A 25,354-nucleotide genomic window follows, 5' to 3' on the forward strand; every position below is an offset into this window, starting at 1 on the left:
TAAATCAAACTGTCCGTCCTCCACCCCAAAAAATCTCAAACTATAAGAACACAAAATTGTACACACCAGCATCTGTCTGAAATTACATTGAGTGAGAGCGCTATTATACAAAACAACTGGACCACGAGCCCTCCTGACAAATCCCTGTGGCAACTCAAAAACACTTTGCAACATGAGAAAATTCTAGGACCCGAGAAAGAGAAAAAGGAAAGAATACCTAGTACAATAACACTATTACCTTTGCCATTCCAATTGGATGCCAAAAACACACACCATACACCCGCCCCCTATCCACCCAGCTGAGTATATACAAGTGAAGCCTCCAAGGATCTTTGGATGAGTTCTATTTGCACTGCTACTTGTGTTCAATGAAACGAATTGGAGAGCACTGTCCTAGATCAAGCTCCCTTCTACCGACTTTATAGTCCCCTCTGCTCCCTGTACACCAATCTTTCGTTTCGGTATGGCTGTGGACTAGCCCCTCTCCCGAACACAAATGAAAATAACAAGATCCTAATCACTCGGGCTTCATATGGATCATACCAACCAATGTGTGGTGAATCTACTATATCCAGGCAAGAGAGCCGCGGTCATTAGCTACTGTTTGGGGACGCCCCCTAGTCGGAGTTGGTGGTCTGTTAGCATTCAGCTCCTGCATTTCATTCCAAAAGGTCACGGTATTAAGAGGTGGACTGAAACACCAAATAGTTTAGAGCATGACTAAAAAAAAGGCAGACCCAGTGCCGGAGGCTCCCACATGAGTGGGGTCTGGGGAAGGGAAAAACCGTTACCTGCATCCATGTGCCCTCAATATGATCCGGCGACGCCTCAGGTGACGTAATTGCAGGGGGCAAAGGATGAATTAGTTTTGGCACAACCACAAGATCTCTACCCAAAACCAAGATCGCACCGGCATTATTTGCAGTACCTGTGTATGCATCCATGTCAACAAATTTGTGTTGAGTAAAGAGAATGAAGCAGATCTTCACAAGACATCTCACCGCAATAATTTGTTGCAGAGAAAAGAGTGATCAGGTGACCTTGAGCAAAGCGCTCAAAGCCATCCATCACACACTCATGTGCTCGTACAATTAACTGAAGATCATTGTTGTTGCAGAACTCCATAACCCGATCAGGCTGGTAACAACAAAATGTGAACACAAGAAACTGAAGGGTCTGAAAGGAGAGAAGACATATACGACACATGGACTAAAAAGCACCAACCCCAAATGTAACAAGACCAGGACCCCGGGCATTGGGCCTCAGTCCTTCAACACTGTCGTTCTCTGTTGGATCAGACCTGTAAAAGTCAGAACAGGATATGAAATGAAATGAATGCCAATTATGAAAGGGTGAGCTGTAGGAGTCGCTAAAAATGCTAACCACAGAAGATCCATGAGGACAACCGAGCCAGCTTCCATTGTAATTGGCCTTTGAAGATTCTCAATTTGCTCAACATGGTTGATTGACCGACCGATGCCACCATGCATACAGATGATTTTCTTTTCTATAAGCGCAGCCAAAGGAAGCCAATTAAATAGCCTATTCATTCGATGCCATGTCCAGATACCATCTCTCTCGCCCTATTTTTTCACAAAGAGTACCAACATAAGCAAAAGATTCTAGGTGATTTTGTAAAGAATTCAGTACACGAAAAGGTAATTACCATTCGTTCTATACACTCTATTCGGAAACCAAACAAAGCATTGATGTCTGCAGCTTCATGATTTCCTCGAATCAAGTGTACATTTTGAGGATATTCAACCTGAAATACACAGTATTTGAATATGTGAAGATTATACATTAACTAGAGTAGTCTACATAGTTTGAAGGTAAGTGCACAGTACGATACCTTCAATGCAAGAAGAAGAGTGATAGTTTCTAAACTATGCTGGCCACGATCTACATAATCCCCCAAAAATAGATAATCAATGTAACTGCATGGTAAGAAAAAAATAAAAATATGAGCTGAAAACCCAAGAAGAAAAATCTCCATCTAGAGTCAAGACTATAGGGTTAACATGGGTCATTTTGGTAGGCTCAGTGATACAAGATTACTGTGTCATGTATAAATAAAACATGAGTTAATTATGTATCAAGGAAAGATATACTTACGCAATGTCACCTGCAGTCGAAGGTGCACCATATTCATCGAATAACCTCATCAAGTCCCCAAATTGTCCGTGTAAATCTCCAAATATCTTAACAGGAGCTTTAAGCTGCAAAACACTTGGTTCGCTTGAAAATATTCTCTCAGCACTGTCACACAGATCTGCAATTTCATTGCAGTCCAAGAAGAACTGCCTCCGGACAGGGGGCTTCCAGCCACGAGGTTTCAACAGAGACTGCAATTACCTAGATAAATATAGCAGCAGACACACAAAACAGGTGCAAATGGTTAAGTAACTGGTAGCTTTCATTTATCGTGCTGAAAGCTAAAATCATTTCTTATTTACCTAAACGAGCACTAGTATTTTATTGTGTGAGTATATATTAGACCGATGGGAAGTACCTTTTTAGGCACGCTATTAATAGACATTTGTCTATCTAGTAACTTCCTTGCTGCAGTTGCGTTCTCTGGGGTGCCATAGCTGACTCTTCTGCCTTCATTTTCAAATTGGTCAATTGATAGCTGCCTCACCATGCCACCTAGGGCACCTCCAGTTTCAGCAGCCACCACAACCTGCAAGGGGATAAGGTAAAAACAAAGTGTGATGTAATTGTGCAAATAACTTCTACTAGGACGCCAGTAACAAGTTCCGAAGTAGACACACAGCAGTAAAATGTCAAGTGAAAAATAGCTATAAAGGTGAAATGAAAAAATCAAACATGTATTCTACTCACGGCTCTATGGTGCAACCGAACCCCAGGTGGAGCTGCCATGTTGTTAGAAAGAGCACTGTCCGGTTTGATGAGGCTTGAATGTTTGCTGGTTGATGTGGAGTCTGGAGACTGCTCCTTGTCCGACAACTGCTCCATCTCACCATTAACCTGCCTGGCCTTCACAGCAGCTAATGTAGCACTGATTGCCTCCGCCTCTGCTGCTGATGCTTCAACCAAGTAATCCACGCCTTTGCTTAATCTCCTGTGAAGGATTCTGAACTCATCAGAATGAAATAGCTATTGCGAAAATATTATTAACTTGCTCATAGAACAGCACAGGAATACATTCATAAAAAGTAATACATGTACCTCTGTCCTTGCAGTACAGCATTCTCAGGACTGATATCAGTATACATGTCTCCATTTACAGGAGGTGCAACTGGAGTCCCAAGAACTACAGCCCCATCAGGACCTGATTCTGTAGCTGTTTGTCTTGTTCGTTCATCATTGTACACATACTTCCCAGGTGCTCGTCCTGCTTGCAAGTTTGTGGCAGCTGCACTTGCTGCTGCATGATTAGCAGCATTTGTTGTTTCAGCAGCAGCAAGATCCTCAGCCACAAGAAGATCATCCAGAAGTACCCCTACAATATCAACTCCAGTAAGTTAGGAACCAATAAGCAATAGTGGGTCGAACCATATCAAGCAATACTAGAAACATTATAAACATGATCATTACTACTCAAAATGAGAAACTGAACAGTAGCTTTATCCAATTTAAAGTCGGGGGCAAAACATAGTAATTCCACCATAATCGTTTTAAGTATTAATAAATATAATATTATGAGAATGCAAAGGCAAACTCAAAATGAATCAAGCCAAACCAGCAAAAAAGAAGAAATAAATAATTATTTGCATTAACAAAATTTATCATGGTTTACTAGCCACTCAATGACACAGTACCCACTCAATAGTGAGCAACCACCCAGATAAATAAATTATTAACATGGTCATTTTGGCCCTCAAGATCATACACTTCATTTACTCATCTTTATGTAGTGAATCAGAAGTGATAAATGGTCTCACAGAATGTAGCTGCAATAAAAGACGGTATGTATCGATTTTAAACAAAAGCACAAAGCACAAACAATTCCATGATGGCCCATTTCCCTGCAAAGTCAAACCACATCATGCAGTACACACTAAACAGTATAATGTGAAATGAATAAGCCAAGGGCAATTCACGATAATCTGTGTTTTTTTTAAAAAAAACTATAAATGTGACAAATGACACAACACTGGTCACCAAGCAAAAAGTGGGGAAATCTTACCGCCCCGTAAACCTCCATAAATGAATATTAGATCATTAACAGCAGCTGCTGCATGCCTGCACCGTCGTGTAAGCTCAACAGCAGCATCACCTCCTGCTGCATCTGCACTAAATCTTCCTGTCCTAGGAGTTGTAACAACAGATTTTGTGTCGCACCAGACTCCAGCAGCAGTGTCCAGTACTGAAACAAGTTGAACAACACAAGCTTACTAGAAAGAAAAGACTAATATCAACCATAGGTTGCCACACAAGTGTTAACCTGCGGTAATTGCAATGCAGATACAGATACCAAACAAGGCATGAGTGCAAGACAATTCAAATGCTAGGAAAAAAAAGGGGGAAACCAGTTTCTATCAGCACAGCATCATAGGTAACAGGAAAGAGTACAGTACATCATGTTGATATCATTAGCAAGTGTCTTATGGAAGAAAATTGTTTAAAGTAACTAGAGCATTTAGAGTATTCAAGTACATCTGCAATGCATATATATTGACAGAAATAGATATAAACACATAAAAGGGCGTACCCAGTGCAGAGAGCTCCCGCTCTGTGCGGGGTCTGGGGAAGGGTGTCAGTGGCAAGCCTTACCCTCGCCTGTGCAATGCGAGGAGACCGCGACTCGAACCCGGGACCTTCCGGTCACAGGCGGTAAGACTCTACCTCTTGCACCAGGCCCGCCCTTCAGATATAAACACATAACAGAACACTTATTGTGTTTTTGGAAAAAAAAAATGAACTGATGTGGCACTAAAACTTAATTGAGCTTGGAACCCATGGAATCATTCAATGACTATCTCTGTGAATTAGTGGCACCACAGGACACTTTTCAAAGGTATTAAACAACTTGATATATAAAACTTGAGTTGCTTCAATATCTTAAAAACCAGAACCTGCAACACTCGAGGAGTCTTCCACCATCCGCCCACCTCCAAGAGCACCTCCTGACACATGAAGACGTGCATTCACAAAAACCTAAATAACAAATAGCAAGCATCACAACAGGACCTTACAGGGAACTAAAAAAAGTTTAAGCAGAATGAGCAATAGCTTACAGCTGCATGTTGGTATCTGGGCGATGGAGAGACACCGGGGGCAATTGCCCACTCCCAGCGCCCATCTCTATGTTTAGCAAGACCATATGCACTTGATAAGGGCTGGAGGTTTTTGCAAAAGTATACACACATAAGAACAAAACTAGTACTGATACCAAATCAACAAAAAAAAAGTGGGGTGTTACTTCTAGTTCTAGGTTGTAGGACTAGATGTAATGAATAATGATTATAGCATAGACCATAAAGAACATAATCACTGTGCATAAACACAACTATGTATCACCGATACATCAGGTAGGCTGCCATGCGTGTATGTCCGTATCCAATACAACAGGATACAGCGATATGCGTACTGGAAAGTATCAACAACTTGTGATTTCAAAACAAAAGATTTAACTACCAATACTGGCCAATACTTCCATCCGATACGTTTCCATTCATGCGATAGTAGCAGGGAGATGGAGAACTAGGGAGAGCCTGGAAGGTGGCCGGGGTCCGAGAAGAGCGCATACCAAGGGTGATGAGAGATGAGGAGAGCATTTTGCTAATGGGTGGTGTTAGATAGTTGCAGGCTGCAAGCAATTGGTGCTATGGTGAAGCTAATTGAGAGAGGAGAGAGTATAGTCAGGAGGAAGAACAAGTGGCGGCGGCCGGCGGCAGCTGCATGTGTGGAGGACCAAAAGAGCTAGCTACTAGGGGATCTTAATTTTAGTTTATTTATACATTTTATTAGTGATATTTAAGTGAAAAAGGTATACATTTATATATCCTCACTGTATCGGCGATTCGGCGTATCCTTATTTTTGGACAAATGCCGTATCACCGTCCGTGATGCATAGCACACAATAGATCTCTTCTGCTACTTTTGTCAATGCAAGTAAATAGACATCTCCACAACATAAAAATTTGCTTCACTGACTGGAAAGGTTGCTATTTGTCAGCTGGATTACTAGTGAATAACTATGTGCCAAACGTGGTTGAGTTAATCTCCTCCTGATTCAGATGGACAAAGCACAACTTTGTTCAGTTTCATTGTGATGTATCTAAATTCTTCTGTAGCTACTGTTTCATAAAAAGTTCCAGCTTCAGATTTTAGATGTACTATACATTAATATGAGATTTCCATCGGAATTGCTTCCATTTTTCTCACAAAAGGATGCATGGAACCTTTCTTGGATGGCACGACTATATAAATGCTAAAAGAACAAAGGCTTGGCAGGTATTACTTTCAGAGCAGTGACACTAATTAATTAGCTATTAACATTTTTCTCTCTCGAAGAGGTTCAGTGGTATCAATTACTTACCACGCTATTTGCATCCCTCCCACCACAAAGTAAGAGAAGTCCATCAGAACGTGCACTTGCAGTGGCATACCTGAACAACAGCACCCCACAGGAGAATTACAGAACAATACCGAACAAAACATTTTCAGTTTTTTTTTTAAAGAAAGAATGTAAACTCATGAGATAAGATCGCAAGAAACTGATTAGTGGCATGGTGGGACTACACTGCCACAGCGAGCTACTTCTATGCCATACAAAATAAGTAGTAGATCAACTTGCATAGTCTGATAGAAAACTTATACAGCAATATGGCATGAGATGGTCAATGCAGTTTAATTTATTGTCATGGAAATATTTTGAAGTTTCAAATCAGTGACTAATAAATTAATCTTAGGCTTAGCTCAATTTAATATACTTCACAAATCACAAGAATAAACAGCTATTCATGTGCCTTAACCTTGATGGCTTCTGCTGGGTTTCAACTCTAGCCTACCCTAACTTGTTTGGGACTTAAAGGCTTTGTTGGTGTTGTCGCTGTTGTCACAAATCACAAGAAAAAAGTAGTTCATATCCCTATTGGCATACTTACATGCATGGAGGTGGTCCTTCACCTTCTGGTTCAAGTTTCCTCCATTCATATGGCTTAGCTGCAGTATCGAGGGCCCATACATCCGCCAGAGGCCGCTTCCCTAAAGACATGAAAACGGTTCCAGTATCAGAAGTTTGGAACCATTCAGGCTGTGCCATAGTGAAGGGAAACATTATTTAAAAAATTACAGATGTCGAAGAGAGGTTTGCATTACCGTCATTTCCACCAATAGTCAACAAAAATCTCTGTCCAACCAAGGCCATCACATGACCGTATCGTGGACCTGGACCAGGTCCTTGAACCACCACTCTGCATATGTGCAGAAACTTTAGCAGCAATATGAAAAATAATTATATGCAATTCTAAACTCAGGTTGAGAATACTAATTACCTGTGCCATCGTGGTCGTTGCTGTGTAAGGTCTAGAACATGAAGATCCTCTGCAGATAAACCAGCAGGACCAATTCCACCCTAAATTATAAAAATAATGCTGAGATGAAACTTTTGAATCCACTCAAAGAGGCTCTAAGACAATCTAGTACTGAGGTTTACTAGGTGTATCAACTACTGCCTAGTGGCTACTTTCCCTGGATTTGCTTTGACATATGATTTTTGGTGTGGTAAATTGGTACTAAGTTTGGAAGTATGACAAATATTCATACTGCAATGAAGGACAATCACTTATACCATAAAGGGGCAAATGTTTAGTCAGATAGTTGGTAATAGAACAGATTTATAACAAATGATAAGTTGAAACCAGCCTAGTCAGCAAATAATGTAACCAGTAGTAAAAATAAATACCTGAATGACCACCATGGTTCCAACCGCAGTTGCCACATGTGCAGCTCTGGGTGAAGGAGGCTCGCCAAGTGGAGTAAGCCTAACAAAGTACAGTTGTAGTTAGATATATTTGAAGATTTCTGCATATTGCCAATATAATCACCATGCTACCAACAAACTTAACTAAATCAAGGCACCAAGTACTAAATGCTGAAAAATGTCAAAATCATTTATGGAATACTCTACCTGCTCCACTTGTTCGATGACACGTCATAACAATGGACATCTGCTGTGGCACCAGCAAGACCTAAAATGGAAGAGATCAGTGAGAAACCCACCTTTATGTTTGACTGGGAAACAAAAATGGCATTCCATACCCACAGCAGAACCCATTTTCTTTTTCATTATGAAGTACAATTTAAAGGTCTGAGCAACTAAATTCCTTTTGTACATTGCAAAATGTTTCAAATTGGTAACCCAAAGAAAAGCCTTTAAATTACCGACTTATGCCGGTCGTGAAATAGTTCCATACACTTTCTAACTTGCCGAAAAAGAATCCTCCTGCTATTATGATAGAAGCCTAAAACAGGTATAAAAATGATAAAATGCACCCAGTATAACACCCAATTCAACAACAACAACAACAACAAAGCCTATAAGTCCTAAACAAGTTGGGGTAGGCTAGAGTTGAAACCCAGCAGAAGCAATCAAGGGTTCAGGCACGTGAATAGCTGTTCTCCAAGCAATCCTATCTAAGACTAAGTCTTTGGGTATATTCCATCCTTTCAAGTCTCCTTTTATTGCCTCTACCCAAGTCAACTTCGGTCTTCCTCTGCCTCTCTTCACGTTACTATCCTGACTTAGGATTCCACTACGCACCGGTGCCTCTGGAGGTCTCCGTTGGACATGTCCAAACTATCTTAACCGGTGTTGGACAAGCTTTTCTTCAATTGGTGCTACCCCTAATCTATCACGTATATCATCGTTCCGAACTCGATCCCTTCTTGTATGACCGTAAATCCAACGCAACATACGCATTTCCGCGACACTTATCTGTTGAACATGTCGTCTTTTCGTAGGCCAACATTCTGCACCATACAACATAGCAGGTCTAATCGTCGTCCTATAAAACTTGCCTTTTAGCTTCTGTGGTACCCTTTTGTCACATAGGACACCAGATACTTTGCGCCACTTCATCCACCCTGCTTTGATTCTATGGCTAACATCTTCATCAATCTCCCCGTCTCTCTGTAGCATTGATCCTAAATATTGAAAGGTATCCTTCCTAGGCACTACCTGACCTTCCAAACTAATATCTTCCTCCTCCCGAGTAGTAGTGCCGAAGTCACATCTCATATACTCAGTTTTAGTTCTACTAAGTCTAAAATCTTTGAACTCCAAAGTCTCCCGCCATAACTCCAATTTCTGATTCACTCCTGTCCGACTTTCATCAACTAGCACTACATCGTCCGCGAAAAGCATACACCAAGAGATGTCCCCTTGTATGTCCCTTGTGACCTCATCCATCACTAAGGCAAACAGATAAGGGCTCAAAGCTGACCTTTGATGTAGTCCAATCCTAATCGGGAAGTCATCCGTGTCTCCATCACTTGTTCGAACACTAGTCACAACATTGTTGTACATGTCCTTAATGAGCCCGACGTACTTCGTTGGGACTTTATGTTTGTCCAAAGCCCACCACATAACATTCCTTGGTATTTTATCATAAGCTTTCTCCAAGTCAATAAAAACCATGTGTAGGTCCTTCTTCTTCTCCCTATACCGCTCCATAACTTGTCTTATTAAGAAAATGGCTTCCATGGTTGACCTTCCGGGCATGAAACCAAATTGGTTCATAGAGACCCGCGTTATTGCTCTCAAGCGATGCTCGATAACTCTCTCACATAGCTTCATTGTATGATACATCAACTTAATTCCCCGGTAATTAGTACAACTTTGAATATCCTCTTTATTCCTGTAGATTGGTACCAATATACTTCTCCTCCACTCGTCAGACATCTTGTTCGATCGAAAAATATGGTTAAACAGCTTGGTTAGCCATACTATAGCTATGTCCCCAAGGCATCTCCACACCTCGATTGGGATACCATCCGGTCCTATCGCCTTACCTCCTTTCATCATTTTCAATGCTCTCTTGACCTCAGATTCTTGGATTCTCCGCACAAAGCGCCTATTGCTGTCATCAAAAGAGTCATCCAACTGAAAGGTTGTGTTCGTATTCTCACCATTGAACAATTTATCAAAATAGTCTGGCCATCGATGTCGAATCTCATCCTCCTTCACCAAGAGATGCTCTCTTTCATCCTTAATACACTTAACTTGGTTGAAGTCCCTTGTCTTTCTCTCACGAACCCTAGTCATCCTATAAATGTCCTTCTCTCCTTCCTTCATACTCAAATGTTGGTAAAGATCCTTGTACGATCTACCCTTTGCCACACTTACAGCTCGCTTTACAGTCTTCTTTGCCACCTTGTACTTCTCTATGTTGTCCACACTCCTGTCATGGTACAAGTGTCTATAGCATTCTTTCTTCTCTTTAATAGCCATTTGGACTTCTTCGTTCCACCAACAAGTATCTTTAGCCTCGCCTCCACTTTCTTTGGTTACTCCACACACCTCTAAGGCCACCTTCCGAATGTTGGTTGCCATCTTCTTCCTTCTAAGAGTCCTCTTTGATAACCCTTACCCTGAATATCTCTGACTTCTCCCCTTTCAGTTTCCACCACTTTGTTCTTTCAATCTTAGCTTGTTTATTCCTACGGGCACGCACCTGAAAACGAAAGTCTGCCACCAAAAGCTTATGTTGAGAAACAACACACTCCCCTGGTATCACCTTGCAACCCAAACATGCTCGTTTGTCCTTTCTTGTTGCGAGGATAAAGTCAATCTGGCTAGAGTGTTGTCCGCTACTAAAGGTCACTAGATGACATTCTCTCTTTCTAAAGAAAGTGTTGGCTATCATCAGGTCAAAAGCTACCGCGAAGTCCGGAACTTCCTCCCCCTCCTGATTCCTACTACCAAGCCCAAAACCTCCATGAACTGCCTCAAAACCTACGCCTGTAGTACTTACATGCCCATTAAGATCTTCTCCTATAAAAAGCTTCTCACTACTAGGTACAGCTCTAATCAGGCCATCTAAGTCTTTCCAGAACTGTCTCTTAGCACTCTCGTTGAGGCCTACTTGAGGGGCATACGCACTAATTACGTTCAAGACCATATCACCAATGACAAGTTTGACTAAGATAATCCTATCTCCTTGCCTTCTCACTCCCACCACACTATTCTTGAGGCTCTTATCAATCAAAACTCCTACTCCATTTCTATTTGCGACTGTGCCTGTGTACCAAAGCTTGAAACCTGTATTGTCCACCTCCTTCGCCTTCTGACCCTTCCATTTAGTCTCTTGAACGCATAATATATTTACACGTCTCCTAGTCGCGGTATCAACTAATTCTCTTAACTTACCTGTAAGCGACCCTACATTCCAACTACCTAAACGGATCCTAGTTGGTTCGACTAGCTTCCTTACCCTTCGCATCCGTCGACTCAGATGTGAAGACCCTTGCTCATTTTTCACTACACCCGGACGCCGATGTAGCGCGCCACTAAGGATGCGACGACCCGATCCTTGCTCACTTGACACCATGCCCAGATTGCGACACCGCGCGTCACGGGGGTGACGACCCGGCCCTTGCTCATTTAACACCATACCCGGGTTCCGATATGGCGCGTCGCTAAGAGGGTTACGCCCTAACGGTTTTCTTTCGGGTTTCATCTCTATTAGAATTGCTAGATTTAACGTTGGCTCACCACGCCTATCACAACCCTCCTCCTTTATCAGGACTTGGGACCTGCTATGTTGAGACAATTCAGCTCCAATTAATTAAACTTTCAGTCAAGAGAACCAATCATCATAGCTTCTTGACACCCAACAACTGTAGCTAGCACCTAGCAGTGTGATGAAACCAAACTATCAGGTGGAGCACTACTGTACTTAATCTCTAAATAAACCAGCAAATCACCCAATAACACCTGAAGCCTCTGTTTTCACAAATAAAATCCAATTAAATTCCTTGTGAAGGCTTTAATTCATGCGCAGCTAGTCGAATTATAATCTAAAATGACATGACAGCTTATACTTCCGTAGTGAGTAAAAATCAGACCATCATCAGTTTTCTAACTGCCACATTAGAAATTAGCATTCAGAATTATTGCACCCACATTATAACAAGGATTTTCTGTTGATAACCTTATATTAATCCCATAAATTCATCTGAATGCCAAACTGCTCCAAGTTACACCATATCCAAAATTCAGCCCAGCCCAGCCCAGACCCTCATGAATGACAAGCATACCCAGAACAGCCCTAGGGAGAGACAAGGCCTACCAACATTCCAAAATCCCAAAATCAGAAAACACAAGCCATATATAAGATAGATAGAAAGCATACGGATCCCCGCGCTCCCGGCCGAAGAGGGCGGTGTGGCAGAGTTCCCTTCGAGCGCGGTGGCCCCACCAAACAGGATCAGCCGCGGTCCGATGTACCCGGGCGTGCCCTCCTCCCCGACAGCCGGCATTGCCGTGAGCGTGTGCCCGCATCGGCACCCTGGCCCGTCCTCCTTCTTCTCGATCACTGCGTTCACCACCGTGTACCCGGGCGCTGGTCTCGGCCCCGCAGCGCCGGCCGCCGAATTCGGGGCCGCCGCGGGCGTCCCTGGTGTCCCAGGCGTCGAGGGCGCGGACGACGAGGAGGTCTCGCTCCCGGACCCCGAGCCTCCAGCGCTACCCCCGTGGGCGGCCGCGGCCGCCGCGTCGGAGTCGGAGTCGGACTCCGTCGTCATGCGCGAGTCCACGTCCATGCCTCAGCAGCTGCCGGCCTCTCCGGCGCTCCCTAGGGTTCGGAGGCCCCGAGATCTCCACACGCGCCGGCGGCGAAGGCAGGGACCCCCGTACTACGACGCGGCCGGCATGGCCGGAACCCTAGATTCCCCCGCACCGGGCAGCGCGATTCGCCCTCGTTCCGCCTCGCCCGCGGCGCCGATCACGAGGGAGGAGCGAGCGCCAAGGCAGGAAGCGTCCCCCCGCCTCGGGAATTGCGGTGGAGAGGACGAGGGTGCGCTCCGCTCCGGGTGCCGCGGGCAGCGCGCGGCGTGGCGAGGGAAGCGGGGGGGAATTCGGGGGATTCGCGGGGTGCGAGCTGCAAATCTGGGAGGGGGTGGGGAGGACGGGCCTCCGCGTTGGCCTGTCTTGGTTGGAGTGGAGGAGGCGGGGGCCGCGACGGGAGGAAGGGGACGGGAGGACGAGGTGGAAGAGACAGAGAGAGAGAGAGAGAGAGAGAGAGAAGGAGAGGAGTGGGAAATGGGAAAGGAAATTTTAGCAACGTCTTTTTTGGTTTTGCTTGGGGCGGTTTTACCGTTCCTCCCCCCGCGCTTCGCTCGTATTTTGAAATGGAGCCCGGCGTGGGCGTCTTGCTGGGCAGCTGGGGTGCATGCCGTTGCTTGTCGGATGACGCGGTGAATGTCAGTGCGAGTACGTGGTCACGCAAGTAGCGCTTGCTTGATGCCTTGATGAGGTGTTGCGCGGATCTGGGGAACGGTTGATATACGATGATCGAGAATTTATTCAAAGTGAGGTCAGTTACGTGGTGTGGAATGATTCCAAGATAATGCAGCCTGATCGGCTGGGAGCCGCTGGCTGGGCTGGCTGGCCAGCCCTCTCAGCAAAATACTGTTCACGCGAATCAGTCAGCAGTACTTTTCTCTCACGTAAACGAACCAGCAACGATACGAACCAGCCAACCGAACAGGCTGATGATTATATTAGCATATAGTAGTGAAAAAATATGAAACAAAAAAATACATTTTATCTAGATCATTTTTCCTAGTGGCTTTCCTCGATAAAACAAATACTCTAGATGAACACGCTGCCATTAAACACCGAAAGCCAGATTCTAGTTCTCATGTCAGAACACACCAAATAATCCTCAAACATTAAACATGTCACCCACATTACGAAAATCAGTCCAAAATGCAACCGAAGCGATGAAAGAACATTAGTGGTTTAATCGCCAAACATAGCATATGGTGTAGATTCAGCATCTCCAACCATTGATATGTCGTGTTGGACGTTCAATTTCCCCAGGTCAATGACCTAGAGTTACTATCCCGCTAGGAGTGCCCAGTAGCATCCTTCTTATTACAGAAGATGTTTATAAATTGATCTCATAACGATGGAATGTGTGTCCACAATGGTGACCTCATCATGATCATCACCGAAGTCATCACGGCATTTGACTTCGCCAATAAATTTATCTTGGTCTAAATTTAAGCAAACTTGATCTAAATAATAGCTTAAAACAAGAGACGGGGACCTTCTTATTCTTACTACCGATGGTCCAGCGAGAGAGGAAGGAGAGGGCCTAGTAGGCGGCAACAGCAATGGACTCCTGAACTTAAACGACTTTACAAATAATGCAACTATCAGCTCCCATTTGATATAATGTAAATGAGGTCATGAACTTAAACGATTTTACAGATGACCTATGAAATTTAGTAGGTATTTGTTTATAAAGATGAGTTGCCAACTGATACTAAACTCATATGTGAAATATCCTATACATTATCCATGTCACATAAGTTAAGATTCTATGATGTTCTGAGCGTTGTCCCGTCAACCTAAGCCAACACGGAAGGGGCATAGAGGGGTCACCCGATATACGAGCACAATGGTGAGTGACTAAGATTTTAAATGTAGGAATGTGCCATGATGATTCATATCTAATGTGTAATCTCTTCTCTTTGCAAAGAAAGAGAGAAAAAAGTAAAAACCTTTCATTTGTTGATACTAACATATCCTCCAATCACTTACATATCCTCCAATCATCTTCCTTTGTGTTTTAGGACTCCATTAATTAACTTTGAAAACGTGTTGAAGCTAGGTTTTTTTGGAGAAGTGGTCTTTTATCACTAGCTTTTGTTGAGGTGGAGACACGTGGGTTTTAGAGAATAGAGATAGTAGACAACTCTAACGGTTTCAGCCTTGGAGGCGACCTAAGAGTGGACACAAGACACTAGTTTTTTTTATGTCCACAACATAAGATATATTGCTAAACTTATATTATACTCAAGATATAGGTTCATCTCACTAGATGCTTTGCCATATCAGCAAAATTTCTATGTGACACCTATTTTTTGGGTATTCTCTCGCTCCTAAAACATAAGAGATTTTGAGTTGTTATAACTCAACCTATTCTAAGTTTGCCAGAGTTTATAAAAGTAAATGTTACACATATACCATATCAAATAGATAAATTATAAAAATTACATTTCATAATGTATCCGATGAGGCTAATTTGATATCATAATTACTATTTTTATTTATAGACTTGATTAAACTTGGAATGATTTAATATAAGACAAGTGAAAATCTATTAGGTTCTAAGAATGAGGGAGTATGATATCAACCCATTAAGAATAGCCTAGACTGCCGACCTAGCCATGCATCGTGTTTACAAAAAGGATTTCCACTGTATGGACTACACTTTAATTTGTTTATAAGCGCATTTTGAACCCAAAAATTAGATGGTTTCTACAACCATTAATTGATGTGCTAGCTAAGCAAAATAGTAATGTGGCATTGTAGTTAATGAAGAGAGAGAAGGAAATGATTTCTTATATACTCCCTCCATCCCGAAAAGAATGCAACTATGGGTTGCGTGCCACTAAAAGTAGTTTACGTTTGATCAAGTTTCTAGTGAATAATATTTATATTTATCGACTCCAAATCAATTTATTATGAAAATATATTTGTAATTAATCTAACGGTTTTTATTTGATATCATAAGTATTGATACTTTTTTATCTATAACCACTACTACACAAATGATTTTAGGAGGCAGTGCCCAAATATTAACGGAGGCGGGCATAAAATCCAACCGCCTCCAAAAATGTCGGGCGATTAACGGAGGCGGTCATTTTTATTTACGGAGGCGGTCACATTTGTCCGCCTCGTAAAATTGATTTACAGAGACGGTCAAAAAATAACCGCCTTCTAAAATCGATTTACGGAGGCGGGCCTTCAATGGAAGCCATTTTCGGAGGTGGACCTCTTAGGAGGCCCACCTTAGAAAAACGGCCTGAGGCCCATAGAAAGGCCCAGATGGCCCGTTACCAATATTCCATATATATACAAACACTTAGGTTTAGGGTTTCCCATTCCTCACCCCTCTCTCTATCGCCAGGCAAACACCACGAGCAACTCCCTCTCTCTCTCGGTGCTCTCTCTCTCCCAGCGCTCTCTTTCTAGGCTCTCTCTCTCTCAGCGGGCAGTGGCGTGGGGCCAGACCCCACGGGCTGCGGGGGGGGGGGGGGGGGGGGGGGGGGTTGGCCGGCCCTGGCGGGCAACGGCGTGGGACTGGCCCCGACGGGAGGCGGCGAGGGCCCTCGCGCGCCCGGCGGCGGCTCCTGGCACCTCCTCCGGCGCGGCCCTCACCGAGCAGGGGCGACGCAAAGCAGGGCGGCCGTCTCCGTGCATGGGCGGTGCGGATCTAGCGTGAGGCCACGCGGATCTCCTCCTCCGAGGCGGATCGGCTCTCCCGAGCCCTCCCTCCCTCATCTTCTCAGGTGGATTCAGCGAACAGCAGCTGCGGAGGGTGCGCCGGCAATGGAGGCGGTGGATCTGCGGTGAGGAGTCGGATCTGCGGCGGATCTACGACGAGGAGGCGGATCCAACGGGGCCGCACCAGATCCGGCTCTGATACAGCGAGCGATGGCGGCGTTGTTCGACCTCCACCGCCTCCACCAAATCCTGTTGTAGGGGCTCCACCGACGGGCGCGTCCATGTGCGGATCCGACAGTGGCGGCGCGTCCCTGGGCGGTAATGGTGGCGGATTCAGGACAGCGACGGCGTGGCTGGGCTCGACGTCGGGCCCAGTATGGGCTGGCGTTGGGCTCAGCTGCTTTTTTATTATTTTAATTTTATTTACGGAGGCGGGCAATGCAACCACCTCCGTAGGTCACGGATTAACCGTGACCTTTGATTGGATTGCCCGTCTCCATTAATCGTTTTTGTCCTCCTCCAATAAGATTTCTATAGTAGTGAACTGTTCAAACTTAAGATACGTCACACTGTACTAGAATTGCATTTTCTCTTGGACCGAGGGAGTAGGAAACAATGTCTACACAAACCAAGATACGAAGCGATGATTGGCAGATGATACGAGAGAGAAGATATTCATTGAGACAAAGTTTAATTTGAACAAAGATCCATTAAAATGTGGCTTCTTTGCGTAGTATCTATTTGACTTGGTAGTGTGGAAACAATATCATATTTTCTAGGTTGGGACCGCTTTTATTCCACACACATTATGCTTTTCCATTTTTTTTGTCTCTGCTAGTGAGCAAATGAAAAGATAAATAGAAACAAGAATAAATATTTCAGATTTCTAGTCTACTCTCGTGTAAAAACACCCACCTTGTCCTGATCAAAATTCACACACACTAGATTTAGGGCATGTTTGAATTACAACTAGATTATTATAGTCTGGATTATTATGCATAATGTTATTATAATCAGAATTGTAGATTATAGTAATTATATTGTTTGGGTCCCTAGGATTATGGTGATTGATTATGGCTGATTAGAATGAGAAATTCATATCTTATCCGATTCTTTATAGTTTGGAAAGTTGAGGGAGGACAAGTTGGACTTTTAGTAGCCATGATCCCCTATAAAGGCCTATTTGGAACGGAGGATTTTAAAGGAAAAGCAAAGGAATAGATTCCTTAGAAAAGTTTTCTGAACTTGCTGTTTGGATGAAAGGAAATCTGCATTCCTTTTCAAAGGAAAGGCGCCTTTGCTTCATAAAACAAAGGGGAAAAAAGCATCCAAGGAAACTTAAAGGAACTGTTCCTGCAATGTTTTCTCAAGTTTTGAAGCCTAGAACTTGCTTCTTGGGCACATGTGACATTTCTGTTTTCCTGCAATTCAAACACCCCCTAAAGTTTATATTCATATGTTTTGCAAATCCTATAGTTTTATACGTTTCACATTGTTCTATTATTCCTGCGCTTTTTTTCATTTATTTATTTTTGAATTCCTAGCGTTCCAAACATGCCCTAGCCTGATCTCATCTGGATTATAAGATTATGACAAGTAAAACTTTTGGTTATAATAATCTATCATATAATCAATTATGTTTGTAGTAAAATATGATTATATAATCTGATTACTACTGTAATCGTAGGGTATCCGGGGCTTAGCATTGCAACTGCTCGGCCTAGATCACCTACAAAATCCGTATTATACTACAGAAAAAGAAATAGGAGACCGGAGGTCGCATTTGCAAAACATCAGAACGAGCATAAAAAAAAGCACACAAAGAGGAAGCAAAACGAACAGCACCGACTGTGCGAGGACCGTGCGATGCGAGGAAGACAGGCGTCGTCGTGTCGAGACGTTGGACGGCCCGGATCGCTCCATCCAGCTCGCGCGTGGCTACATCTTCCATTTGAACCCCTCACGTCCGAGAGAAAACACACCAGGAGCCCTTTTGCGGTTTTGCCTAGAGGCGCCCGCCGCCGTCCCACGGCCACGGGACGGGGAACGGGGACACGCGTGGCGCAGGACAGCGGGGGGAGGAATGGAGCGGAGCTGGCGACTGGCGACTGGCGACGGCGAGCCAGGCGGGCCCCGCCGCATGGGTAAAGCTAGAGCTAGTGGATGGGACGGCTTTGCTGCTGTGCATGCAGCCTGTGCTACGGCCGCCGGCTGCCGAAGATCCGCCGCTGTACGAGCGACGTCAACCCAAAATCCCGAGCCTCGATTAGATTGCAAATTTTTGTAATTTAGACACTGTAGCACGTTTCGTTTGTATTTGACAAATTTTGTCTGATCCTAGACTAACTAGACTCAAAAGATTCGTCTCGTGATTTACAATCAAACGGTGCAATTAGTTACTTTTTTTACCTACATTTAATGCTCCATACATGTGTCTAAAAATTGATGTGATAAAGAGAGAGTGAAAAAACTTAGAACTTTGATGCAATCTAAACAAGGCCCCAGTTGTGTTTGACGAGGTCAATCAGCCCGCAACCAGGCAGGCGGCAGGCGGCAGTCCAGGCCACTTGGATGCTGCGGCGTCACCAGGACCGCGGCTTAGGGTGCGTTTAGATCCAAAATTTTTTGGATTTTGGCTCACTGTAGCATTTCGTTTATATTTGGTAATTAGTGTTTAATTATGGACTAATTAGGTTTAAAAGTTTTGTCTCGCGATTTCTTGATCAACTATGTAATTAGTTTTTTTTTCGTCTACATTTAGTACTCCATGCATGTGCCGCAAGATTTAATGTGACGGTTACTATGCAAAATTTTTTGGGAACTAAACGGGGCCTTATGTGGCGAGCGCGTGACTTGCGGCTTTTGCGAGGAGCAGGGCGTCTGTGGCTGTTTCTAGGGATCAGGTATTCAGGCGAGACCGTGAGAATGTGACGCAGCGTGCCGACCAAACCGAATTTTTTTACTATTCGGTCCTTTTTTCGAAAGTTTATCTCAAATAGACTCCTGGCGAAAACAATTCTAGAAATGGACCTTTGGCTCGGCGCCAGAGTGCTCGGCGCCACGGTCACTAGCGCCGAGGTCCTGGGCACGGGAAAAATGGCCTGCCAGGGGCTCGGCGCCAGAGTGACTGTCGTATGTCGTTAACTGTTTTTTGCAGCACGTGTTCAAATAGAAATAAGTCCGTATCATTAAGCGGAATATTAAAACCATTGATAATGAAAACAACCACATAATGAAAAGTTCGATACTATGTCACATTACAAAACATATTAATAATACAACTAAGTGACGACAGTAGACAAAGGGGCAAATGCACTTCCAAATCCTCAATCTAAAACGTACTAAGTAAGCAACTCATCATCCGAGTACCAGTCCTCTACTACAACCCTGTTGCTGTGGCTAGGCTCAACTGCGTTGCTCTGACCTGCCTGTTGCTTGTAGTAAGCGGCCTCCGCTTCATCTGCGGCCGCTGCGGCCTGAGTGAAGAACGCGTCGTCATCCTCCTCTGCCTGTAAGCCCGCCTCTGCTAGAGCGATGAGCTCGCTCAGTCTGCCAGTGTCGTCGTCAGCCTCCTGCGCCTGAATGCCTGCCTCTGCTAGAGAGATAAGCTCGCTCAGTCTGCCAGTATCGTTCTCAGCCTCCTACGTCTGTATGCCCGCCTCTGCTAGAGCAATGAGCTCACTCAGTCTGTCAGTGTCGTCCTCATCCTCGTCTCCATCATCACACAACACAATCGGTGATTGAACGGTGCGACTAGCTCATGATCTATGGCCATCTAACTTCTTCTCCTCATACCTTGCACGAGCCACCTCTGCAGCATGTTTCTCGCTGCAACCAATCCCTTGATGTATAAAATGCAATCAGTTAGCAACTCGATAATATTACATTTAAAACCAGGCAACGAAAAAAGGTTTTCAAGCACTCACTGGCACATAATGTAGCAACATGCTCGTTCAAGACCTGCATCTGTACTCTTGTCTCCTCCCTTGCCTCATTCCTTGCCCTCTCCTCCTCTAACGTCGTTCGCCTCTCCAATCCCCATTTGTTAAGCCCAACATCGATCGGGTTACAAATACCGCGCTGTCTAGCAAACTTACGCATCTTTTCTTTGTGATGTTTAATGAATAGGTTGACGTAGTCAGGTCCATATCCCCTCTTCCGTGCAATTACTTGCCTCTTCTTCAGTTCATCCAAGAACTTAGCTTGGCCATCATAACATTCCCAACTGCATTTCCTAGTGCTCTGTTCAAAACAAATATTATATCATATATGTATTAGGAAAACAAACAAAATACGATTTCATATTTACCAGAAAAATAACGAACCTCATCATACTCAATCATATGGCCGCAATAATGACCTATTCCAAGCTCCGAATGGACTAGGCCATAGTTGGATTTTACACCACATTCGCACATGACAGGAGATGCTTTGTAGATTACCCGTTCTTTCTTCTTTTCCTTAACCCTCCGTGGTTCTTCCGGCCATTGGTTCTTAGGACCATACAACCACTCCTTGAAACGACACTTCGCCATTGAATACACCTAAATAATAAGACATTAGTACATAAACACATATAGCTCAAAATTTTAACACATACACTTTGCACTTACTTCATGCTTGTTTGGACACACAAACTCCAACGTATTCTCAGGGTTTATCACAGCTCGATCTCCGCAATCGCACAGAGGAGGTTCCTCGAGTCGTCTAACTGTGGCTAGGTGCTTCTCCATAGCCGTCATTGCCGGAGGGTTAGGGGGGTGGAACCCACCGCTTGAAGTGCTCACGTGGATGTCTCCCTCTAAACCAATCGTCGAAAAAGAGGTACCTAGGATCAAACTTGTCTGCACCATCGATCCACTGAAAGAAAAAGCACCTCTCATGGTCCTACACAACGAGATTCCAATAAAATATTAGTACCATACTTAAACAAATAAAGAAAAAGGATAGTACAAACAATTTCTTACATTAAACCGACTACATGTGTAGAAGCAACGCGCGGCTGTGTCCGGATGTTTCGATTGAAAACATGGGCTGGGAAACCACAGTCACAGTTAGGGACAGGAAGGTCAGGAGGAACGGGGGCATCTTTGCTAGACGCGTCGGGATATAATTCTCGAGGACGACCCCGTTTTCGCCAAAACTCCTTCCGAAACATTTCTTTCATCTAACAAATAGGATGTAATTTAACAAACATAAATAAAAACATCACAACAAAATATCAATGAGAACCATAACTACAATACAATCAATTTCGTTCTAAGAACCAAAAGCTTTTAAAATTATACCCTAAACCTAGGGTTTCTCATTTCATCCACAACAATAAACCTATAACATAACTACATGCGGCTTGGTTTGCTAGCTTTTTCCACGCCTTGAAATGAACCTACGGTTGTATAATACATATATTGAGGAATACGATGAAACCCTAAGTGATGACGATTCTTAGGTTCAAAAATCCGACTAATATGTACTGAATCGATGCGAGAAAAACAAGGAGGTGAGCGAGTATACCTTGCTCTCGAAGATCTACGGATCAAATCAAGGTTTTCAAGGTCCAATATGTCGATTCGTGAGGTAGGGTGAAGTGGCGAGAAAAAACCCAAGGAGAAATAAGAGGAAGAACGCTCGGGGAAGAAGTGCAGGATGGGTTAAATGCAGGGGACTCGGCGCCAGAGTGACTGACGCCGAGCTCGATGCCAAGATCTACGGCGCCGAGCTCAGCGCCAGTCCCTCTGGCGTCGAGCCCCTGGCAGGCCATTTTCCCGTGCCCAGGACCTCGGCGCCAGTGATCGTGGGGCTGAGCTCAGCGCCAGTCACTCTGGCGCCGAGCCAAGGGTCCATTTCTGGAATTGTTTTCGCCAGGGGTCTATTTGAGAGAAACTTTCGAAAAAAGGGCCAAATAGTAAAAAATTTGCCCGACCAAACCACGCCTCTGAATGATTGATGCGCCGTTAAACCGTAATGCAGCTGCTTAGGGAAACAGTAAAATAAAAAGTGTACTAGGATACAGTGGAAAATACAAAAACCCACGTGCACTGCAAGCGAGTTTTTTTAATACCTTTTCTAACCTAAATTGTAAAATGTTTTGGCTCTACATAATTTTTGGTACACCTACTATCTCTATCCCAAAATAAATCAAGTAGAATCACCCAAAGTTAAATTATCTTAAGTTTGATCAACAAATAAGTACATTACGAAAATATATTTTATGATGTACTCCATCCATCCCTAAATAAGTGTCGTTATGTTATGCGTGCCCGTCAAACTTTCTTAAGTTTGACTAGATTTGTAGAAAATATTAGCAACATTGGTATCTCCAAATAAGTTTATTATAAAAATAGATTCGATGATCTATCTAATGATACTAATTATGTAATATAAATATTAATATTTTGTTATATACATTCGGTCAAATTTAAAAGCGCTTTAATTTTCGAGAAGTAAGAACGATATTTTTTAGGACAAATGGAGTATCTAGTAACACTAATTTAGTGTCGTAAATATTTTGTTTTTTCTGTAAAATTAGTTAAACTTAAAATACTCTAGAAATTGATTTACCTTGGAACAGAGGAAAAAGCCAAAACAACCTTATTTGGAACAGACAACACATCTGAAAATGCCAAAACAACCTTAATTTGGAAGAAGAAAGCACACATGAATTCCTTACAATTTAACATGTGCTAGTTTTACTTGTTTTTTTGTTCCTCATTTTATTCACCACTAGTCAAATAATATCATAAGCTATTCTTTGTTTATACTATCTGAAGGACTGAATAGGCAACAAGGTGAGTGGAGTCTTAAATTTTTCTCACCGACAGATGAAAGGTCACATAGAGGGTCAGTGAGGGTTACATGTCCCAGTTTTCAATACAACCATATTTGGGAAAATAGTGCAGAAGAATTTTATCCCTATAAAACTCTCTATACTCTCATAAAACTTTTATCAATATAGTGTTATGTCAACATATTTAATGTCCATAAAACTCTCATGAGACCCTCTTAACATTGACCTAGGTCTGATTATCACTTGTCTTCTAGCCAGACCAAGTCCACGTAGCCATTGTATAGCTACTGGATCTAGAAACTTTGCGAGGAATTTTTACGACGTGATGTGAAAAAAAATTGGCAAGAAAAATAACTCAGTGCCTTAGTGGACACAATAGTTTGGCCACGTTGAAAGCTCTAGTTTGGTTTTGATGAATTGATGAAACCCTAAGTGCTAACCTAGTTTATCAAAGTGATTATGAGATAGGTAGCACTACTCTAAGTAGTGAAGCAAATGAAGATCATGACATGATAATTGTGATGACATGGTGATGATCAAGTGCTTGGACTTGGAAAAGAAGAGAAAGAAAATCAAAAAGCTCAAGGCAAATGTGAAATTGAAAAGAGTTTTTTGGTTTAGTGATCAAGACACTTAGAGAGTGTGATCACATTTAGAATCGATAGCCGTACTATTAAGAGGGGTGAAACTCGTATCAAAATACGGTTATCAAAGTGACACTAGATGCTCTAACTCATTGCATATGCATTTAGAATCTAGTGGAGTGCTAACACCCTTGAAAATATTTGTGAAAATATGGTAACACACATGCACAAAGGTGATACACATTGTGTTTAGCACTTGGGAGTAAGGGTTCGAAACTTCACCGGCGGAGTGTCCGCCCGTACAAAAAAGATAGGGTTTCACAGAGTGCACCGAACGCTGGTCATGTGGTGACCGGACTCTAGGGAGCAGCGTCCGATCAATTATAAAAGAAGATGACACTCTCGGCCTATGACCGAAAGTAGGCGACCGGACTCTGACTGAACACTGTTCAGTGTCCGGTCATGCTGATGTGGTGGTGCAATAGAGAAGAGGGAGAGTGATCGAACACTGGGCGCGTCCGGTCGGGCGTGACCGGACATGTCCGGTCGCGACTGGTACCTTACTGGAAGTGACCGGACGCTGGGCACTGTGCGTCCGGTCCTACACTGTAGTGTGTCCGGTTATAACTTAAATGTATTGATGACCGTTGAGATCGGACGATCAGCATTTGAAGCAGGAGACACGTGCCGTGCATTGCATGGCCGGACGCTGGGGTCCTGCGTCCGATCGATCTGACCGACGCGTCCGGTCGCCCTGATTTTTCAGTGAATAGGGAGCCAACGACTCTATTTCGTGGGGGCTTCTATTTAAGCCCTATGGCCGGCTCAAGCTCACTCTCTTGGCCATTTGTATTGACATAGCAACCTTATAAGCTTAGTCAAAGCCCTCCCACTCATCTTCATCATTGATTCATCATCTTTGTGAGATTGAGAGAGAATCCAAGTACATTGCTTGAGTTATTGCATCTAGAGACACTTGGTATTCGTGTTTCGTTATGGGATTCACTTGTTGCTCTTGGTGGTTGGCACCACCTAGATGGCTTGGAGCAGTGGCAGAGGATTGGCACGAGTTGGTGATTGTTCGTGGCCATCTCCCGGTGATTGTGAGGGGACTTGTACCTTCCCCGGTGGAGCGCCGAAAGGTAACCCTAGTGGATTGCTCGTGTCATTGAGTTACCTCACTTGTGGGTAGGTTTTTGCGGTGTCCAATTGTGTGGACGAGGTTCGTGCAACACCTCTTAGCCACCGAACCACCAAGTATTGGTCGACACAATAGGGACGTAGCGTGTTGGCAAGCATGTGAACCTCAGGAGAAAATTGGTTGTCTCTTGTCCTTTGGTATTCTCCCGGTGATTGAGTTAGTACTCATCTTGTGATTGGTTCACTCCTTTTTGCGGCGGTATAATCACCTTACTTACTCATTTACATACCCGCAAACTAGTTGTAATAAGATATTTAGTATAGCTAGAATTTAGAGCTTGCTTTGTAGCTTAAGTTCATCTAGTGGAGCTCTTTAATGTAGGAAGTGTGAGAGCTCTTAGTGAGTAGTGA

General features: G+C 43.6%; 1 protein-coding gene across 1 annotated transcript; it reads right to left on the reverse strand.

Moving 5' to 3' along the window:
• On the reverse strand, positions 1 to 13,137 carry LOC136538123 (serine/threonine-protein phosphatase BSL2 homolog). The gene is made up of 21 exons (XM_066530130.1): positions 12,327 to 13,137; positions 8,102 to 8,162; positions 7,877 to 7,955; positions 7,467 to 7,546; positions 7,291 to 7,385; positions 7,077 to 7,176; positions 6,509 to 6,578; positions 5,205 to 5,306; positions 5,043 to 5,124; positions 4,154 to 4,333; positions 3,193 to 3,466; positions 2,845 to 3,085; positions 2,513 to 2,683; positions 2,116 to 2,345; positions 1,853 to 1,937; positions 1,667 to 1,765; positions 1,384 to 1,583; positions 1,225 to 1,300; positions 1,002 to 1,137; positions 792 to 928; positions 1 to 652 (listed from the first exon to the last, which is right to left on the reverse strand). Exons 1-21 carry the CDS (start codon positions 12,733 to 12,735, stop codon positions 566 to 568), a joined length of 2,994 nt encoding a protein of 997 aa, XP_066386227.1. The 5' UTR covers positions 12,736 to 13,137; the 3' UTR covers positions 1 to 565.
• Between the last annotated feature and the right edge of the window lie 12,217 nt (positions 13,138 to 25,354).

The sequence above is a fragment of the Miscanthus floridulus genome, chromosome 1 (genome assembly GCF_019320115.1).
Source record: "Miscanthus floridulus cultivar M001 chromosome 1, ASM1932011v1, whole genome shotgun sequence".
NCBI lineage: Eukaryota > Viridiplantae > Streptophyta > Magnoliopsida > Poales > Poaceae > Miscanthus > Miscanthus floridulus.

Excerpts from the sequence above, each read along its gene's own strand:
- LOC136538123 (XM_066530130.1), bottom strand. The coding sequence starts at position 12,735 with ATGGACGTGGACTCGCGCATGACGACGGAGTCCGACTCCGACTCCGAC. Across the intron at positions 3,467-4,153 it reads TTATGGAGGTTTACGGGGCG|GGGTACTTCTGGATGATCTT; the intron begins GTAAGATTTCCC and ends TTGATATTGTAG. Across the intron at positions 2,684-2,844 it reads TTCGGTTGCACCATAGAGCC|GTTGTGGTGGCTGCTGAAAC; the intron begins GTGAGTAGAATA and ends ATCCCCTTGCAG.